Source organism: Dendrobium catenatum, unplaced genomic scaffold, assembly GCF_001605985.2.
Source record: "Dendrobium catenatum unplaced genomic scaffold, ASM160598v2 fragScaff_scaffold_118, whole genome shotgun sequence".
NCBI lineage: Eukaryota > Viridiplantae > Streptophyta > Magnoliopsida > Asparagales > Orchidaceae > Dendrobium > Dendrobium catenatum.
The window spans coordinates 550,256-568,247 of record NW_021318580.1 but is presented as its reverse complement, the minus strand read 5'-3'; the positions used below and the strand labels follow the sequence as shown (position 1 = coordinate 568,247).

At 33.3% G+C, this 17,992-nt stretch overlaps 1 protein-coding gene and 1 long non-coding RNA gene across 2 annotated transcripts; both read right to left on the bottom strand.

Annotated features, from left to right (window-relative positions):
• Positions 1–6,462: 6,462 nt before the first annotated feature.
• On the bottom strand, positions 6,463–7,835 carry LOC110094171. Its single transcript, XM_028697903.1, has 2 exons — positions 7,423–7,835; positions 6,463–7,186 (listed from the first exon to the last, which is right to left on the bottom strand). The coding sequence occupies exons 1-2, from the start codon at positions 7,833–7,835 to the stop codon at positions 6,463–6,465; spliced, it is 1,137 nt and encodes a 378-aa protein (XP_028553736.1).
• Positions 7,836–12,868: 5,033 nt separating this feature from the next.
• LOC114580426 lies at positions 12,869–17,804 on the bottom strand. Its single transcript, XR_003701817.1, has 2 exons — positions 17,673–17,804; positions 12,869–13,159 (listed from the first exon to the last, which is right to left on the bottom strand). It is a non-coding gene; the product is annotated as an uncharacterized LOC114580426 (long non-coding RNA).
• Between the last annotated feature and the right edge of the window lie 188 nt (positions 17,805–17,992).

Below are 17,992 nucleotides of genomic sequence, written 5' to 3'. Positions count from 1 at the left end.
TGTTTTAAATAATCTCTGGTAATTTGGTTATTTTTTTAAATTGTGCATTTTTACTTAGTAGGATTTTTTGTTGCCTACCGTTATAGAAAACTATGTATTATAATATTTTCCTAATTATGCTTGAATTGATAAAATATGATGAAATATGTGTTTATGTGTTTATGAATTAAGTGATAATGAATAATTTTAATACAAAAAATGTCTGTTGGGAGATAGGAGTCAGAATCATTTGTGATTTTATTTGTCATCTAGAATCTGAATCTAAAAAAAATATTTGTTGTGAGTCACAAGGGTCAGAAACCTTTGAGATTCTATTAAAGAGAAAAATTTTGTTAAGAGCCATAAGGGGCCAAAATCCTATGAGTTCATATTTGGGACCAGAGAAATTTTTGATATGAACTATTTTGTAATATGAATTTCAAATTAATTTGTTGCTGATTAATATTATTTAAATTTTTTGGGAAATTATTATGCTCATATTAGTTTGCTCAACATAATGATTTATGATACTACATTTAATTGCAATTAAATATCATGAAAATTTTTAATAAAAGAAATAATTTAGAAATTTAGATTAGTGTTTGTGGCCTGTTAAGCTGGTTTAGCTTGCTGTAGTTTTGCATTCTATTTTTCAGGATCTAGGAAAGGCAATGATTCTTTTACTTAGCAATTTAAGATTTGATCTAAGTATGTATTGTTATTTTTCTATTTTGATTTTTTATAATCATGGCTAAATTAGGTGTTTTTTTTTTTTTTTTTTTTTTTTGCTCTATGTTATATAACGTAGATCCAATAGATACATTTTGATGAAATGGAAAAAATTTGCAGATGAGTTTAATTTTAGTGCTCTTGATATTTTAGTAGCTTTCTAGTATGTTGTTTGTTTAAAATCAAAAAAGATTTTTGAAAGTATATATTGGGATTTACCTGTCATAGATCAATAGGATAGGACCAATCCTATTAGCTTTGGGTTGTGACAAGCTTTCTTGTATCAATAAAGCTATAATTTTGGAAATGGATCAAAAAATAAAGTAATGGGAATTGATTTGTAAGTCAAGTGGGGTAGTTTTGAGTCTGTCTGGGTGCTCATTTCTATTTATTTTCATGTGCATGTACATTTAAATACATATTCTATATGATGCATCCACTTGACCAAGATATGACAGATGGGTAGAGTGTCAATTAGGTAGCTCATGTATTTAGTATGGCAGTGAGTTCTAATATAGTTTCATAGTTTGCTAATTTGATAGGACAAATGATGGGTAAAGCATATGGTAGAGTTCCTACTATTTGATATGATGATATAGATAGATATGCATATGATTTTGAGATTAAAGCATTCAATGATTGATGGTTCTATCGAGCCAAGGGTAGATGATAATTGGTTAAGGAGACAAGAGAAGATATTTAATGGTATGGAATATCCTCGAGAGAGGAAAATACCATTAGCATTCTTTTTAATAAATAGTGAGGACAAGAGCTAGTGGGAGGACCAATAGGAAGAGAAATTTCAAGGAAGACGGACCAATAGTAGGATAAATTTAATTCAAGGAAGATTAAAATCTCTAAGTAGTTGGGAGAAGTCCTCTAATGTGCTTAAAGTCTGGTTCGTACCACCTTCTACACATCAAAAAATGTAAGAGATTTTTTTGAGATTAGTTTAGGGGAGCGAAACTATATTGTAGTGTGAGGCAGAGTTTATTGATTTGGGTAAATATGCTCTGTAGTGATGGGGGTAGTAGAATAACTTAAAGAATTATGAAAATTATTTTTAACTCTACCAATTCCTAAACAATGTTTAGGTTTTTCTATATAAAAATTATAAAAACCCTACTTAATATACATAAATATACGTGTTGAATCAAGTGATATAGTGATTTAGTAATGTATCTATTCCACGAGGAAGAAAGTTTACTTGCAAGTACTAGTATTATCTACTTCAACTATAATAAATATCCTACTTAATTAAAATAAGTTTTGGCAGAGATTCAATCACATGATTTAAAATCAAACTTAATTAATTGAGACACTATTTAAATAAATAGCTTTGGATTGATGGAATATAAATACAATATGTTTTCAAATGATTCTCTTTTATATTGATGTTATTCCAAGCATATCCATCATCAATCGCTAATTCAAGATTGAAGAAACAAAGGATAGATTAAACTCTTCCAACCACAATACGACTCTAAACTCCTATAGTCTATCAACTTATGAAAATCTTATAAGACTAAACAAAGTATATAATGTTAAAAATCCCCTCATGATAATTCATCTCTATAAATTGACAAGCACTATGCCTATGCTTATGCTTGCATCATACCAATCCAACATACCTCACTATTCCTGCTCTTCTATTCGTAGGCTCCACATTACACCTGATATTAACTATACATATGGCCACTTTCTGTATTAAATGAAGACCTGGAATATTGAAAACATCATAAAATTATTAATGAATAGAATTCATTAATACTCCATATTTTATTTACACCATAAATTCAGAACTAGAAAATTTAGCCACACATGAAAAATAAGTGAAGTATATTCATTTTCATTAATTACACAAAGGAAAGAAAGTATAGAATAAAAGATATCACTATATTGTTCAATGGTCTCTTCTATACTCCTTGAACTAACAGAATTGCTTCCACAAATATAAGTCAAACACTCTAACGGAATGTATCTAGTATTTCTTTAAATTTGCTTACTTGTCATGCCTGAGGAAAAATTAGAGAAGCACTATAAAGTCTGAAAATAAACAAGTGACTGAACTCCTTTACTAACATAATAGATATAAAATTTATAGAAAATACAAAAATGAATTCTAGCATTGTGATTCTCGAGAGACGCTGTGGCACCCATAAAATGAACTAACGCCACATTGTTGAAGGGTTTACTTTGATGTGGTGCTTATAAACATAAACCCACTATTTAATGAATAAATTCATCTCTTCACTGGTAGATTATGACCTGAGAAATTACAATTATAGCACTTCTATTGGTTGAGCACTACGATGTCCATATAGCACTCCCTTGACTTATCGATGTTAGAATATGGAACCACAATTTTGTGCAGATAAAGCTGGGCTTTACATCGCTGACTCTTCTAACACTATAATACTGGGATAGTTATTTAGGCTTTACGACATTGACTCTTCTGATGTTTCAATGCTATCAAACTGAGACTAGGCACCGCCATATCCATGTTTTAAGCACTCTAGCGGTGTCAATGATGGTGCCACGATAGTATTATATTCGACATCACGATAATGTACCATAATTGAAAATTTAAATTTCCTATATTTTCTTGCAAAAATATAACTTAAATAATATATTTTCACTAACAAATAAATACATAAATTATATCATTATTTATACTTATCAAATCCTCCCGTGCTTAAGCTCTTACTAATACTAAAACAAATAAAAAGTTTTTTATTTTGATTAAAATAAAAAGTGATAACCTAAAATTATTAAATTATTAGATAAAAAATCACTCTCTATAATTAGTAAAGATCCATCAAAGCTTTAATTCTAATTAAACCAATAGTTAGACTTAATCAATTATTCTTATTGTTACTTAATTTGAAATTATTAGTTATAAATTTTTCATTAACTTTTGAATGCTAAAGTGAATAACATAGTTTTAATATTCGGATATAGTTGTAGTTAAATTATATTTTCATTAGTTCACCATCCCTTGAATTAGGTCTTTCTCATCTTATCTTTTATAGTTTTTATATAAGATTGTATTTCAAATCTTAAGCTTTTACTGATACAAATTTTTAAATATAGTCATCTTTTTCTTTTGATATTTTTAATTTCTTTTTCTTTTTAAGAAAAATTTGTAGTTCTTTTTCTTTTTCTTTTATTTTCAGGAATACATAATTAAAGATTTTGAATATCAAATTCTGCTTTTAGATTCTCATACAACCTTAATAATTTTAATGTATGGACTTGATGAGATTACTAATTCCATCTTCAAGCTAGCTAGAATTTCAAATTTAAATCTATTCATATCTAATTTTTATACTAATTATTCATCTTATAAATTTTAGAAGTTAAATTCATAAAGATATAGCTTATAAATTTAAATTAGGATAATAGCTTAAATGGTTGAATGAATTAAGTATTAGCTTTCCAACCTATGAAAAACAAATAGAGTTCATTCAAACTAGAATATATGGTTTTATTATTATCCTAATTTTTTTATTATTATTATTATCATTTTCATAAAAGGTTAATTAAATAATTAGAATATAAATGTTATGGAAGGACAATACTAATTTAAGCATTAAATGAATTTGCTAATATGTAAATAAACAAACGCTACAATAACATGCTTTCATATCAATGATAAAGAGCACATAAAACATGTGTTGAAAATAGCATAGCATTCACACATAAACATGATTGATACTAATATTACACGCAGATGGGTTACCTCCTAGAAGCGCTAAGTTTATAACCTTCAGTCACACTAGATAACTTACTAAACCTAAAGTTGGGTTTCCTCCCAAGTAGTTGTAAGTTTTTAGTCTTCAGTCAGACTATAAATAAAAATGCAACAAAGTACACACAGCAATATCTCGCTCTCTATCTCTTTCTCTCTCAAGCCTACCCCAACCTCTTCCACATCTTCTTCCTCATCTTTATCTCTCTCTACAGGCAGCCATCAAAAGGTGGATACTCAGGTGCATAGCACATAAATCATCATTTGTAAGCTTCCTATTTCAAAAATTCATTAGTGGGGATGGCAGCTTTACTCAATCTCCACCAGAAAAGCTCTACACGAGCTGAAAGTTTTAATTTCCTCAACCATGTATAAAATCCCAGGTCACCTTCACCACAGTTTCAATTGCTGTATACTTCATAAGCACGGGCTGTGATGGATTTGCCATAAAGAGAACAAATCTCTTCCAAGTAATCCTCATTAACATTCCTATCAATTGGAATCTATAATACCATAGTGATGATATCTTCATGGAAAAAGAACTGCAATTCTTCAAGATCCCAGCAGCCATTCTCACTAATGAAATGGCTGAGATTTAAACCTTCTAAGCCCACACAATCTGTTGTAACTGGCCAATCATTCAATCGTTTGTCTAACAACCAAATATCATTAAGAACATCAATTTTCCTCCCATTAACTACTCTCCACTTCAATAAAGGCTTTAAGTATTCAGCACCTTCATTCAAAATCTTCCAAAGAATTGAACTACCATTTCTACACTTAGCTTTCCACAAATTGTCTCCATATTTGGCTGTTAGAACCTGATGCAGTAAAGAATTCTGGTTTTGTATCAACCTCCAAGTCAATCTAGCTTTGAGAGGACTAGCTCTACTAACCGCCAAGTGAAAGTTCAAACCTCCTTGAGCTTTTGATTTACAAAGAGTTTTCCAAGCAATGTAGTGCATACCCTTCTTTCCATTCCTCTTATGCCAAATAAACTTTCTACAACATTTATCAACCTCTTGAAGCACCTTCTTTAGGACCAAAGTGTGTGTAGAAATAAAGTTCGGTAGAGTTAAGAGGGAAGTCTTAGCAAGAGTAACCTTCCCCGCCAATGACAGGCACTTACTTCCCCATGTGTTCAGCTTTTGCATAACCTTATCCAGAAGAAATTTGAAATAAGCTTTCAAAGGTCTTCTCAACATCAGCTTTACCCCAAGATACTGTAATTCTTTAACAGTTTTGAACTTCAAAATTTTCTTCACTTGTAAGATGTCCACTCTATTCATTCCCTTGCTAAACAAAATTTGAGATTTGGCATTATTAACTTTTAATCTAGTCCAAGAACAGAAGTCCAACACAATGTTATTCAACTTGACAGCAAGATGCTTTGAAGCTTGAGATAAAAGCAATACATCATCAGCAAACAGCAAATGGCTAACCTTTTGAGCTCTATGTGAAACCTGAATTCCCAAATCTTGACCCCTTTGTGCCATTGCCAAAGAAAAAAACTGAGAGCAAATAATATACAGATATGGCGATAGAGGGCACCCTTGCCTAAGCCATGTTCTGCAATAATCCACTTGGAAGCTCTACCATTAACAATAAAGGAGAATCTAGCATTCCTAACACATTCCATAATAAGCATAGACATTTTCCTTGGAATACCAAACATTTCTAAGACTTGAGATAAAGTCTCCCAACTCATACTGTCATAAGCTTGCTCCATATCAAGCTTAACCGCCATTAAACCTTTTTTGCTTTTCGAAACTCTAAGCTTATGGAATACCTCATGAGCTAGTAGACAATGATCAGACATTGATCTACCATTAAGAAAAGCAACTTGTTCTTCAGTGATACACTTGGTAATGTAATTTTTCATTCTATTTAAAATCATGGTAGCCACAAACTTATAAAGTTGTTTGACACAAACTTATGGGCCTATAGTTAGACGGATTAATAGGCTTTTTGATTCTTGGAATTAGAACAATTAGTGTATCCTTTCACTCATTATGCATAATACCAGTTTTAAAAAAGCTATCAATAGCCTTCCATGTATCCTCCTCCACAATCTTCCAATAAAATTTGAAAAAAGAAGTTGTGATGCCATATAAACCAGGGGATTTGTTGTTACCTTGATTGAAGATAGCCTTGATCAGTTCTTCTTTAGTGAAATCCACATTCAACGGGTTTGCATCTTCATGAGAAATTCTCATATTTTTAGGAAATGAAGGCCATCCTGTCAGCTTGCACTCTCTTGCTGTCCACTTTTTCTGAAAAAACTTGTAAAAAATAGTTTCAATTTGCTCAAAATCTTCAACAACAGTCCCAATCTCATATTTGATTTGCCAAATCATATTCCCATTCCTCTTGGCCGAAGCATATTGATGAAAATAAGTGGAATTTATATCTCCATCTTGCTTCCATCTGATTTTTGCTCTTTGATTCCACCAAGTAGATAGTCTTCCCAAAGTCACATTAAGATCATGGACTTTGTTTCTCAAAAGTTTCAGATTTTTAGCCGTAAGACCTCCAGCACTGGATTCTTCAAACTGCAGCTGTAATATATCCTTCTTCAACTCAAGTTTCAACAAATTCAGTTCTTTGCACTTGTTCTTATTCCAAAAATAGAGAGCTTTTAATGTTCTTCTCAACTTTCTTTGAAGGATTTCAGCACTAGTACCAAAATTAGATTTTCTCCATGCTTTTAAAGTATGTTCCAAGTGGCTAGATAAGATTTTCAAGTGTCTTCAAATCTTAAAAAATCATATTTCTGATTTTGAGGTTCTACCAAATTGAGGGAGATAGAAGAATGATCCGAAGCAACTCTGGATAAGTGGCGAACCTTAGCCATTGGGATTTTGTGAAAAGCTGCAGAATTTAATAAACATCTATCTAATCTCTACCAAATTCTAGAGGTTCCTTCTTTATTATTACACCATGTAAAGCTTGGACCCACAAACACAATATCATGGAAGTCCTTATTCATCAAAAACATATTCATATCTTTAGAACCATTAAAGAAATGGAACATCTTCCCACCCTTCTTATCTTTCTTAGAGAGGATGCAATTGAAATCTCCCCCTATAATTCCTGGTTCATCACCAATCATACAACCTTCAAGCTTTTGCCAAAGACTTCTACGGGTTTGAGCATCCTTACCTCCATAGACAGTCGCTATGTTCCACTTTCCCAAAGCATTGATGTTGAGAGTTCCCATAATCAATTGGGAAGAATGTTCAATGACTTCAAAGGAAGCTAAATTATTTTTCCACATCACCAAAATTCCACCCGAAATGCCAATAGCCGAATGATGAAAATAATCCCATTCATTTCCAATAATCAGGTTGATATCATTCCTATCAAGAGAAGACATCTTCGTCTCAGTTAACCCAACAAAAAGCCCTTATTGTCTTTCACAATCTCTCTAAGATATAAGGAGCCCTCTCTCTTCCTAGCCCCCTACAATTCCAAAAAATGATGGAAGCCATTAAGAAACAATAGGGGAATTATCCCCTTTCATTTTGCTATTTTTCTTCTCCCCTCTCCTCTTCCTTTGATCAGCTTCCATAGGTCCCAAGGATCTCAATTCTTTAGAAAGTTTGAATTTACCTGAATTTGTTACATATAACAATTGATCTTTATTATCTTGTATAGAATTAGAAACAACTAATTCTGGATTAATATTAGCTTCATTAGAATCCTTATTCTTGGATTTGTTAAGCGGTTCTGTACTAGCCATCTATATGACTTCTCCTTCTTCCAGATTACTGTGCAAAGCTTGAAATTTATTCAAAATAACAGGGATATCCTGAATCCGAATATCTTCGGTAGCTGTTATCTCTTCTTTTTTCTTTTTTCTTTTTTTTTTCTTTTTTTTTTTTTTTTGAGAGAATGCAAAATTTGCATTAAAATGGAGAAAAATAACTATTACAAACTAGGAAGTAAAAACAAATAGATCCTTGATCAATAGAAAAAGGATCCTTATTAACAGCATATTTGTTTAAATAAACCATATTATAATTGAAATGAAACCCACTATTTCCTATTTTGAAACCGTTGAGATGCAGGGGATACCAAAATTTGAAACAACCCAAGGGTTGATTAGTATCCCAGAGTTCCCATCCGGATAAAGAATAGGATGTAGTAACGATCCCATTAGCAAGTATAATAGATTTAAAAAACAAATATTGAACTAAAAAAAAAGAAAACTAAGATAGTAAACCAAAAGAAAAATACATAAAATCCAAGACAAACTTAAAACACCTAAGAGTAGCATTCGTAGATATTTTAGATGTCTCTTTAATCTTCCACTGATGTATTCTGAAGTAAAAGGAAAGAAAAAACTTTGAACAGCTGTTCAAACCTCTGGTATTTCTTCAATATACTGATTGCTTTGAATAAACCAACTATCATATTATTGAGATGTTTTAGAAGAACCTTTGAAGTCGTTCTTCAATCTGAAACCAGAATTCCCTCTTCTATTTTGTTCTTTCACCGGTCCTAGTGCTTGAAGTTCTTTGAATAACTTGTGTCTTGAACCGGAAGAGCCAAGTTCCAAAGTAGAGGAACTTTTATTCTTCATAATTGCAGTTTTTTTTTATTCTTAAACTGATAGATGAAGAAGGAGAAATAGTTCCTGAATAACTATCTCTTGGACCAATTTTATTAATATCTGTTTTTAAAATCCTATCTGTCTTTGAAGGAGTCATATTCGAAATCTGTTCCTTCTCCATTTCAGCCTCCAAAGTTTATGGAATTTCAAAATTGAGAGCTTTGTTTGTTGGAGAGAAAGCTGGTTCAACAACCTTTGAATTGGTCAAATTATCAACTGATTTAATAGCAGCAATTATAGATAACGGATAATCAGCTTTTATCACATTTTCTATACATTCAAATTTTGAATTTTGAATGTCCAGATTTTTAGCAAATTCGGTTACAATTTGACTTGGCTCTACTAACAAACCGTCCACCATATTATCCACATCATCTACATCTTTAAACGAATTTGCTATAGTGCCTGGATTCCGAGAATCAAGCTGGGATGAATTCAAATTTGAATTCTGGATAACCGTCACTTCTCCTTCTTCCATGAATTCAGCAACTTCCTGATTTTGGCTTTTGAATCCTGCAATTTTCATTGGATCGGATACTACTTCAAGCTTGTTCCCATCTACCAATGGTTGAATAATATTTCCTTGTTCAGCAAGAACAAAATCTTCATTTGTACAAACCGATCCAGATTTTTTTTTTTTTTTTGAAAAAACCTTTGTTTTAAAACTGTTTCTCACAGGATTTTTCTTTTTTTTTTTTGAACTTAACTTGCATCCAAGGACCATAAAGATTATCATTATGGTTTGAGGTGGAAGGGATTTCTTCAACATTAGGACAAACAGAATCAAAATGCCCTATTCTTCCACATTTGAAATAAAGAGATGATAGATTTTCGTATTCAAACTTTTGAAAAAATCTACCATTCAATCCTTCTACCCAAATACCAGCAGGGAGTTTGGAGTTCAAATTAACTCTAATGCATGCTCGACCAAATTCGCTCCTCCCCCACCTAAACATGTTACCATCCAAAAGTAACGGGGTCCCAATTCTAGAGACAATTCTAGAAATATTGGACTCATCCCAACAGTGAAGGGTAAGTGAGGAAGACGAACCCAAATCGGAGATGAAACACCTTCCAATGATTTAGGTGAAAAGTTAGGAGACCACTTGTCTAACCCAACTGCAAAACCCCCTACAAACCATGGACCACCATTAAGAACTTCTTCCATGGCTTCATGAGATTGAAAGGAACAAAGTAGCCAATCTAGGCCGAGCAAAGTTAAGTGAAATTTTCCAAATTTCTCACATTGTCTTCTTAATTCAATGGCACATTTTGAGAAAGGAACATATTTCCCAAGAATTTTAACAACCAACGATTTATTCAAAACTTGAATATTAGATCTTTCTTTATCCAAATCTAGTTTAACAACATTTGAATCTTCCATCTCTTCTTGATTTTTAATCCAATTAATCTTAATGTGTGGTTTTTTATCCACACATTAGAATTCTCAATATTAGAAGAAGTAATTGGATTACTGATATTAACATTATCCTTGTCAATAACCTTGTCATTCTTTAAGATATCAACAAAACTCCTCCTTGAAGAAGAAGCTTCCTTGTCATTTGCTCCATAAATAAAACAAGATAAAGGGGATTTTTGTAACTTGTTAGAAAATGACATTACCTCTTTCCCTTTACTCAAATCCGATAGAAGCTTGTTTTTGGCAAACAAGCCTCCCTTTTTGATAACAAGAGGAGATTCTAAAACTCGAAAATTGAGAGGGGAGATGTGTTTGAATGAGAGTCTACCTTTTGAATCCAACATAATTGGATTCGCGGTAGATACAATAGAGTTGGTGTTCCGGTCATCCATAGATGACCGGCCACCTTCTACTTTCTCATCTCCTTAGCACCCGAATCTTCAAAGTCTTTTCCAAATCCTTCCTTGAATTGTGGAGCTTCTCTCTCTTCCTTGGGGAGATGCGTTAGCTGTTATCTCTTCAGGTATATTTAAATTGCCTTGCATTTCTTCTGAATTAACCGGATCACTCAGCTGTACAACAACTTGAGTCTGTTTTACAGTCTCAACAGGTTTATAAACCTGTCTACCTTGAACATTTGATCCATTATTCCTTCTTACATTCCTGAATCTTTTATTTCTGAAGTTAACATGAATCCATGGGCCATACTCTTCACTTTTGTGCTGTTTTAACCCATCATCCTTTACATCATTACTCTATTTCAATACTTCCTTTGCTTCATGAACATTCTTCTCCTTATCCGGTGCTATAACAGCTTCTGGACAAACAGTTTTATTGTGCCCAACTCTTCCACAGTGATAACAGAGAGATGTCAGCTTCTCATATTCCACTCTTTGAAATGTTCTCCCATGTATTCCTTCAATCCACACTCCCTTAGGGAGTTTCCTTTCCAAATCAATACGAACACAGCAACGAGCATATTCCCTCTTCCCCCACTTGAAAGAATTTCCATCAAGCATCATAGGAGATCCGACCATAGATGCAATCATGGGAATATTTTCATCGTCCCAGCAGCTTAAGGGTAAACCAGGAAACTGAATCCACACCGGAGAAGTAATACATTTTAATGATTCCGTGGAGAAGGATGAAGACCATCTATCCATCCTGATAATATGGTTCCCAATATACCAAGGACCCCCTTAATACTTCCTCCATGGATTCCATGTTAGAAAACAAACACAGAATCTAGTCACATCCCAATGTAGTTAGATGAAAACTGCCATACTTGCTCCATTTCCGTCAAAGTTCTTGACTACAAATAGAGAAAGGAACATCTTGTCCCAGCACCTTGATAACCAGTGATTTCTTCAAAACTTGAGAGTTGGCCATTTCCTTTTTTGTGTTAAGCTTAACATCCAAACCATCTTCAGATAATTGGGTAGAATTTATATTAAAATTCAATTTGATATGCTGAGTCTTTTGCCAGGTCGACGTAAATTTATTTATAGGAACAGGTTCGGCATTCATCTTAACGACATCATCCACATTATCTCCATCTTTCTCAAAATCAACCGAAAGATTTTTATTAATTTATTTATGAATCTCCGAATCATGCATACCAACGAATTTCTTAACTTTCAGAACAAAATCTGAAGACGACGTCGATTCTGTAACCAGTTTCTCAGAAAAAACTGGTTTTACATATTCCTCGGAAATTCGATCATTAAGAACATATTTACCTTTACCTTCCAATATCGGTTCTAATCTCAAATGAGGCCTATAACCTTCCCTGATAACCAGATTAGATGAAGTTCTGGTCGATTTTTTATCCAAAAAATCGTTGCGAATCTTGATGGGTTTCTAATCAGAAGATCTAAAAGGAACATTACGATGAAGTTCGGTAGGAGGATTACCGCCGGCAAGCCGCTGCCGGCGGTCCGGAATCACCATACTACCTGGTCGATCCGATCGTAGAAAGCCCGCGAAAGCAAAAAATCAAAATCAAGAAACAGTTTCTCTTTCTAGACTTTCCCACGGCTTCTTTCTCTAAACTTTAACTGCTACAATCCTTGAGCTAGCCTTTTGTATTAGTATTTTGTATCTTCAAAGTTTTTTGTGGAATGAAAGAAGTATTGGTTTTTAATTTGGTTGTGCTATGACATGAGCTAGCCTCAAATGAATTCAGGCAGCAAATTGTTTCCCTGTACTTATAAGTTTTCAAATAACTGAAATTTAACAACAACAACAACAACAACAGCAAATTTAACTTAAACAGCAGCCTGTATAATGCTTATACAATTTTCATCGCCTGTACAGTTTTCATCGCCTATGTATAACATAACCAAAATTTAACTTAAACAGCAGAAAATTTAACTTAAACAATAGCCTCAAATGAATGCAAGAGCTATTTCCATCCTCAATGATTATACAGTTTTCAAAGAACCGAAATTTAAGTTAAACAGTAGCAAATTTTTTCTGAAACAATTTTTCAGAAGGTTCAAAGAACTGAAATTTAACAGAAATTTCTCTGTACTTATAAGTTTGTGATATTAGAGATAAATCATTGGAATGAAAGCATCTAATTTTGCTGATATAGTGTAGCAAGTTTACTTAAATAGAAATCAATCCTTAAAAACCTTCACGACTGGGATTGATGGTTTTGCATCTGCATACAAAGAACCGAAATTTAAATTAAACATCAGCCTCAAATTTTATATGAAATTTCAGCAGCAAATTTTGCTTAAGTGCATAACTGTACTGAACCTATGGTCTTCCGTGTAAACAGCTGCAGATGGTTTTGCATAAACTGGAATAAAAGCATCTATTTCATATTAAAAACAAACACAAAAAAAGTTTACACGGAACTTCAATATACAAATTCAGAATGGTTTATAAGTTAATTTTGAAGACCACAAAAATCTTACTCAAAACATTTGTCCCAAAAGAAGTCAAACCCAAAATAATCCTGAACATTTACTTAAAAACCTTCAAAATTCGAATGCTCGTACTCATCTCCCAACTCCTCTACAGCCCTTCTACTTTGCAACTTTGGACGCTTTGGTTGTCTTACTTGTGTTATAATTGTGTCATTGATGTTCTTCTGTAATGGGTTCTTACATGTACTTCGATGATGACCCCAAAGATTACACCTACTACATTTATGTACTTTCTTGTCCTTTTTCCAAAAAATTAGGCAATCTTCTTCTTTTGGGTCTTCCTCTAGGTCTTGATGTATTAGGCGCTCCAATCTCAACAGTATCGTGAATCACTTGCCATTGATCCTTCCCAGGTAACATGCCAATTGCTCCATCGTATGCCAGCCTGTATCTAAAGAACTTGAAATTAGTGTAGCAAGTGTGATGTGGAAATTGAAATAATCAAATGTTAGAGTTACCGGTGAACGTAGTAGTAATCATGAACGTATGTATGCCATAGTGGATGCTTCTTCATCCCAATGAAAGCAATGGCATGAATGCAAGGAAGTCATGTTAATTGCCATACTTTACATGTACAGTCTCTTCTCTCAACATCAACAATAGTCTTGAATGGAGCGATTCCACCTCAGCCTTGAAAGTAGTAGATTGGCGAATTATTAAATGTTCTTTTCTTGTAGTAATGTCTCTTATGTATTCTTCAGCATGAGGAACTATTTCACGTTGCCAAGTCAAACTTGTCATTTTACGTGTAGCCCTTTGTTCCATGAGTTTACCACGAATCATGTCAATTAAATCAACAACAGGTTTATTTCTAGCCTCCACTATCTAAGCATTGAATGATTCAGCAAAGTTATTGGTATTTGTACTATGGTATATCCCATACATAAACAGACTTCGTGACCACTTGTAAGGTAATGAGATATGGTACACATAGATGGTCAGGTATAGTACACTTAATTTAGCGAGCTTGTCATTGTACTCTGTCGTTGTGTACGCATTAGATGCTGCCCAAACCAAACCTTACAGTTTATGTCCAACTTTACAATGAAAACTTTTTTTCATATTCTTCCATAAATGATGAATACAAATTCTATACTCAGCTATAGGGTATACATCTTTAATGGCCTCGCCCAAGCCCTTCTCCATATCTGAAATGAATGCAAGAGGTTCTATGTGTGTACCAATACTTTCTCCCAAGTTATGAAGGAACCAAAACCATGTCTGCTTAGATTCAGTTTCAACAACAGCAAAGGCTAAAGGAAATAAACTGTTATTACCATCAAGTGAGGTTGCTGATAAAAGCATTCCGAGGTGCTTGGATTTGAGGTGACATGCATCCAAACTGATTTGAGGTCTGCAACCATACATGAATCCATCTGTACACACCTTAAAACTTACATAAAATCTCTGAAATGAATTATCATGTTGGTCATACATGTATGTGATATGTGAACCAGGATTTCTACCAATCAATTTAGTATGTAGTGAGGGAACCCATTTATAATTATCATCAACAGAGCCAAATATACTATCACGAGCTTGCTCCCTCGACCTCCACAGCTTTATGTAAGGTAATGAAAGACCATACTCTTTCTCTAAATTGCTATTGATATCTTTTGGAGGAATGTCAGGATTCCTTTTGACCATCTCTTGAATCTCATTGGCAACCCATACAGATGTGGCTAGTTTATTCCCAGTACGGTTGATGCCCGGACACGTGTGAACTTCATCAACTCTTCTAACTTCAAAAGTTTGAGCATCTTCACATAGGGAAGCTCTAATTCTCCATTGACAACTTTGATAAGAACATGTAGCAATAACATGTTTCTTATCACTAGCCTTAATCCTAACACCAAAATTCTCCTTGATGGCAACTGATCACAAAGTATACTTGAAAGTTATTGCATCAGGAAAATATGTGCCAACAGCTATATCTTTATAACATAAACCTAGAACACTCGAAATACAATCATTATAGTCAAAAGAACTTTTAACCATCTGTTCAGAATTTACGAACTCCCTTAGATTGGACATAGATTCATGTCCTTCTACTTCTTGTACTATAATAACTATCTCAACATGCAAATTATCATTAGATACTTTTATGAACTCAGATGCCTCAACGTCAGAATTTAGATCGTTGTATTCTTTAGGTGATGCTCCATATATGTAATAATACATATTATATGGATGTCCCTTGAGCCAAGGATATATTCGGGCAAACTCTGCTCTAACTGCAAAAATATAGTGTGTTGTTCTTTCTCAATTTTTACAGTCCTTTGTTTGCCACCATCGTACCTCTTTCTATGTTGGTCATTGGTTTGAACACATATTCCTCCATACTTAAATACAACAGAAATATACTCTTTCTTCTCTTTGTATATATTATTTCCAACATTGTCACCATAAGCCTGCAGTATCAATGATGAAAATGTTATTTAAAATTTTATAAGGTGTTTTAAATCAATCAATTAATACTCATGAAGTAAGTCGTCTTGGAACACATCAATAACTGCTTCGACAATGATAAACTTCTTTTACTGCAAAACTGCTTGCAGTATCAATGAAAAAATACATAATCAACTTCAATTACATGGCTTAACAACAAGAAAAATAAACTTCTTTTACTGCTAAACCTCCTTCGTTATTAGTAAACAAATTACATAATCAACATCAATTGCATGGCTTACCAACAAGAAAAATAAACTTCTTTTACTGTGAAACTAAAACAAACTTTTTTAGGATGAAAAAAACCACGTTCTCATTCTAAACTAAAACAAACGGGCATGGCTTACTTCACTAGCAACCTTAATAATAGGTATACAGTAATCTTACTGCTAAACGAACATGCTTAATCTACAAAATGAGGAACGCCAGAAGCATAAAGCAGTAAAAAAGAACCTGGGAAGCAGAATGCCTGAAGCATAATACGGCAAAGATCGGAGGGAAATGTTCACTTGGCAACAAGCTACTTTTATGAACGTCGTGAGAAGTATAACCTGCGGAGAAGCAGAATGCCAAGATTAGGAAACTTATGACGGAAACAAGTTTGGGACATGCTTGGCGCAAAGAGCTGATTTCGGCGAGAAGTAGACGTCGTAATGTATGCGGTAGACGGCGCGATAGACGGAGTGGTAGAATTGAGGTGAAATAGGGATTTGAGTGGTATAAGTGTATTATTTAAAAATGAGGTGTTAGATATGTAAAATAATAAGTATATATTGGTATGTAAATTTCCCTAATAATAATAATAATAATAATGATACTAATCAAGATTGTGAAAATCGGACCAGACAACAAACCAGATGAAGGAGATGTTCATAGTTCAACCAATTCGATCAGTTGAATTGGATGATGTAATAAATAATAATATTATTATTAATTAATAAAATTTACATAATTATATGATAATCTATCATTGATTTTAGCAAATATTAGAATTAATTTCTGCACATTTGATTGATTTAGCAAAATACAAATACAATTTCTTCACATTCAAAACACAAGTTCAACAAATATGAATATCAATTTCAATAATTAAACTTAAACACAAGATTTTAAAAAAAAAAAAAAAAACGAAAAACCTTGTGGCCCCAAGTTCCCACACGAGGAGGTGGTCTGGCCATCATGTGGCTCCCGGTTCTCACACAGGATGGCCAAATCAGTTAATTTTTTATTACTACATTGCATTAGGGGAGGAATGCATACCATGGACTTTTGCACAATTAGTAATTCTCATCATTTCTCCGCTATCTATAGTAGGTCTTGGTGGTGTGGGGAAGTCAACTCTCTTGCACATGGATGTAAAGTGACAAAGGAATTTGATCTTAAAATATGGGTTTGTATTTCCAACAACTTTGATATGAAACGAGACAAAATGTCATGGAGCCAGAAACTAAAAGATACTCGAAAAAAAAAAAAAAAAACCAAATGAGTACATTTGATTCTCAACATCCTCTTGTATACTGGTATGGCAAGGAGTATGGAGTCCAAGACCCATTTAGCACTACATCAAAAACAAATAACAAAACACATAAAAAATCAATGAAACATGTAATTAAATGGTTGAAGTTAGAGAAATTAAAACTATGTCTTAAAGGTACGAAGCAGGAAGATTGAAAAGAAGAAGATTTGAAATCGCAGGTGTAACCGTAACCAGATCAAAACTCGTGCCTCTAAAAAAACTGCAAGTCAAGCAAGGGAAGAGTGAAAATAATTTCTTCAACAGACAAAAATTTGTACTTTGTCTCATGTTCCACCGAAGCCTGAATGCTTTTAGATTACTGCATGGCTCAAGCTGCTAAAGCTAGATTGGCGCCTGTTTGCCGTCGAGGTGAGGAAACATAAGATGTAGCATCGGCGATGCCTTCTTCTCACGTAGCAGATCCCTCTCGGGAACGAGAAATTATTGTGTACGCAGTCCGAACGCAGTGATAGGTTCGGATGCTGCGTATTTACTGCTTATTTGTTGCGTATTTTTTGTGTATTTAATTTTTTCTACATATTTTTTGCGTATTTATTGTGTATTTAGTGAGTATTTAGTGAGTATTATTTATTTGTTA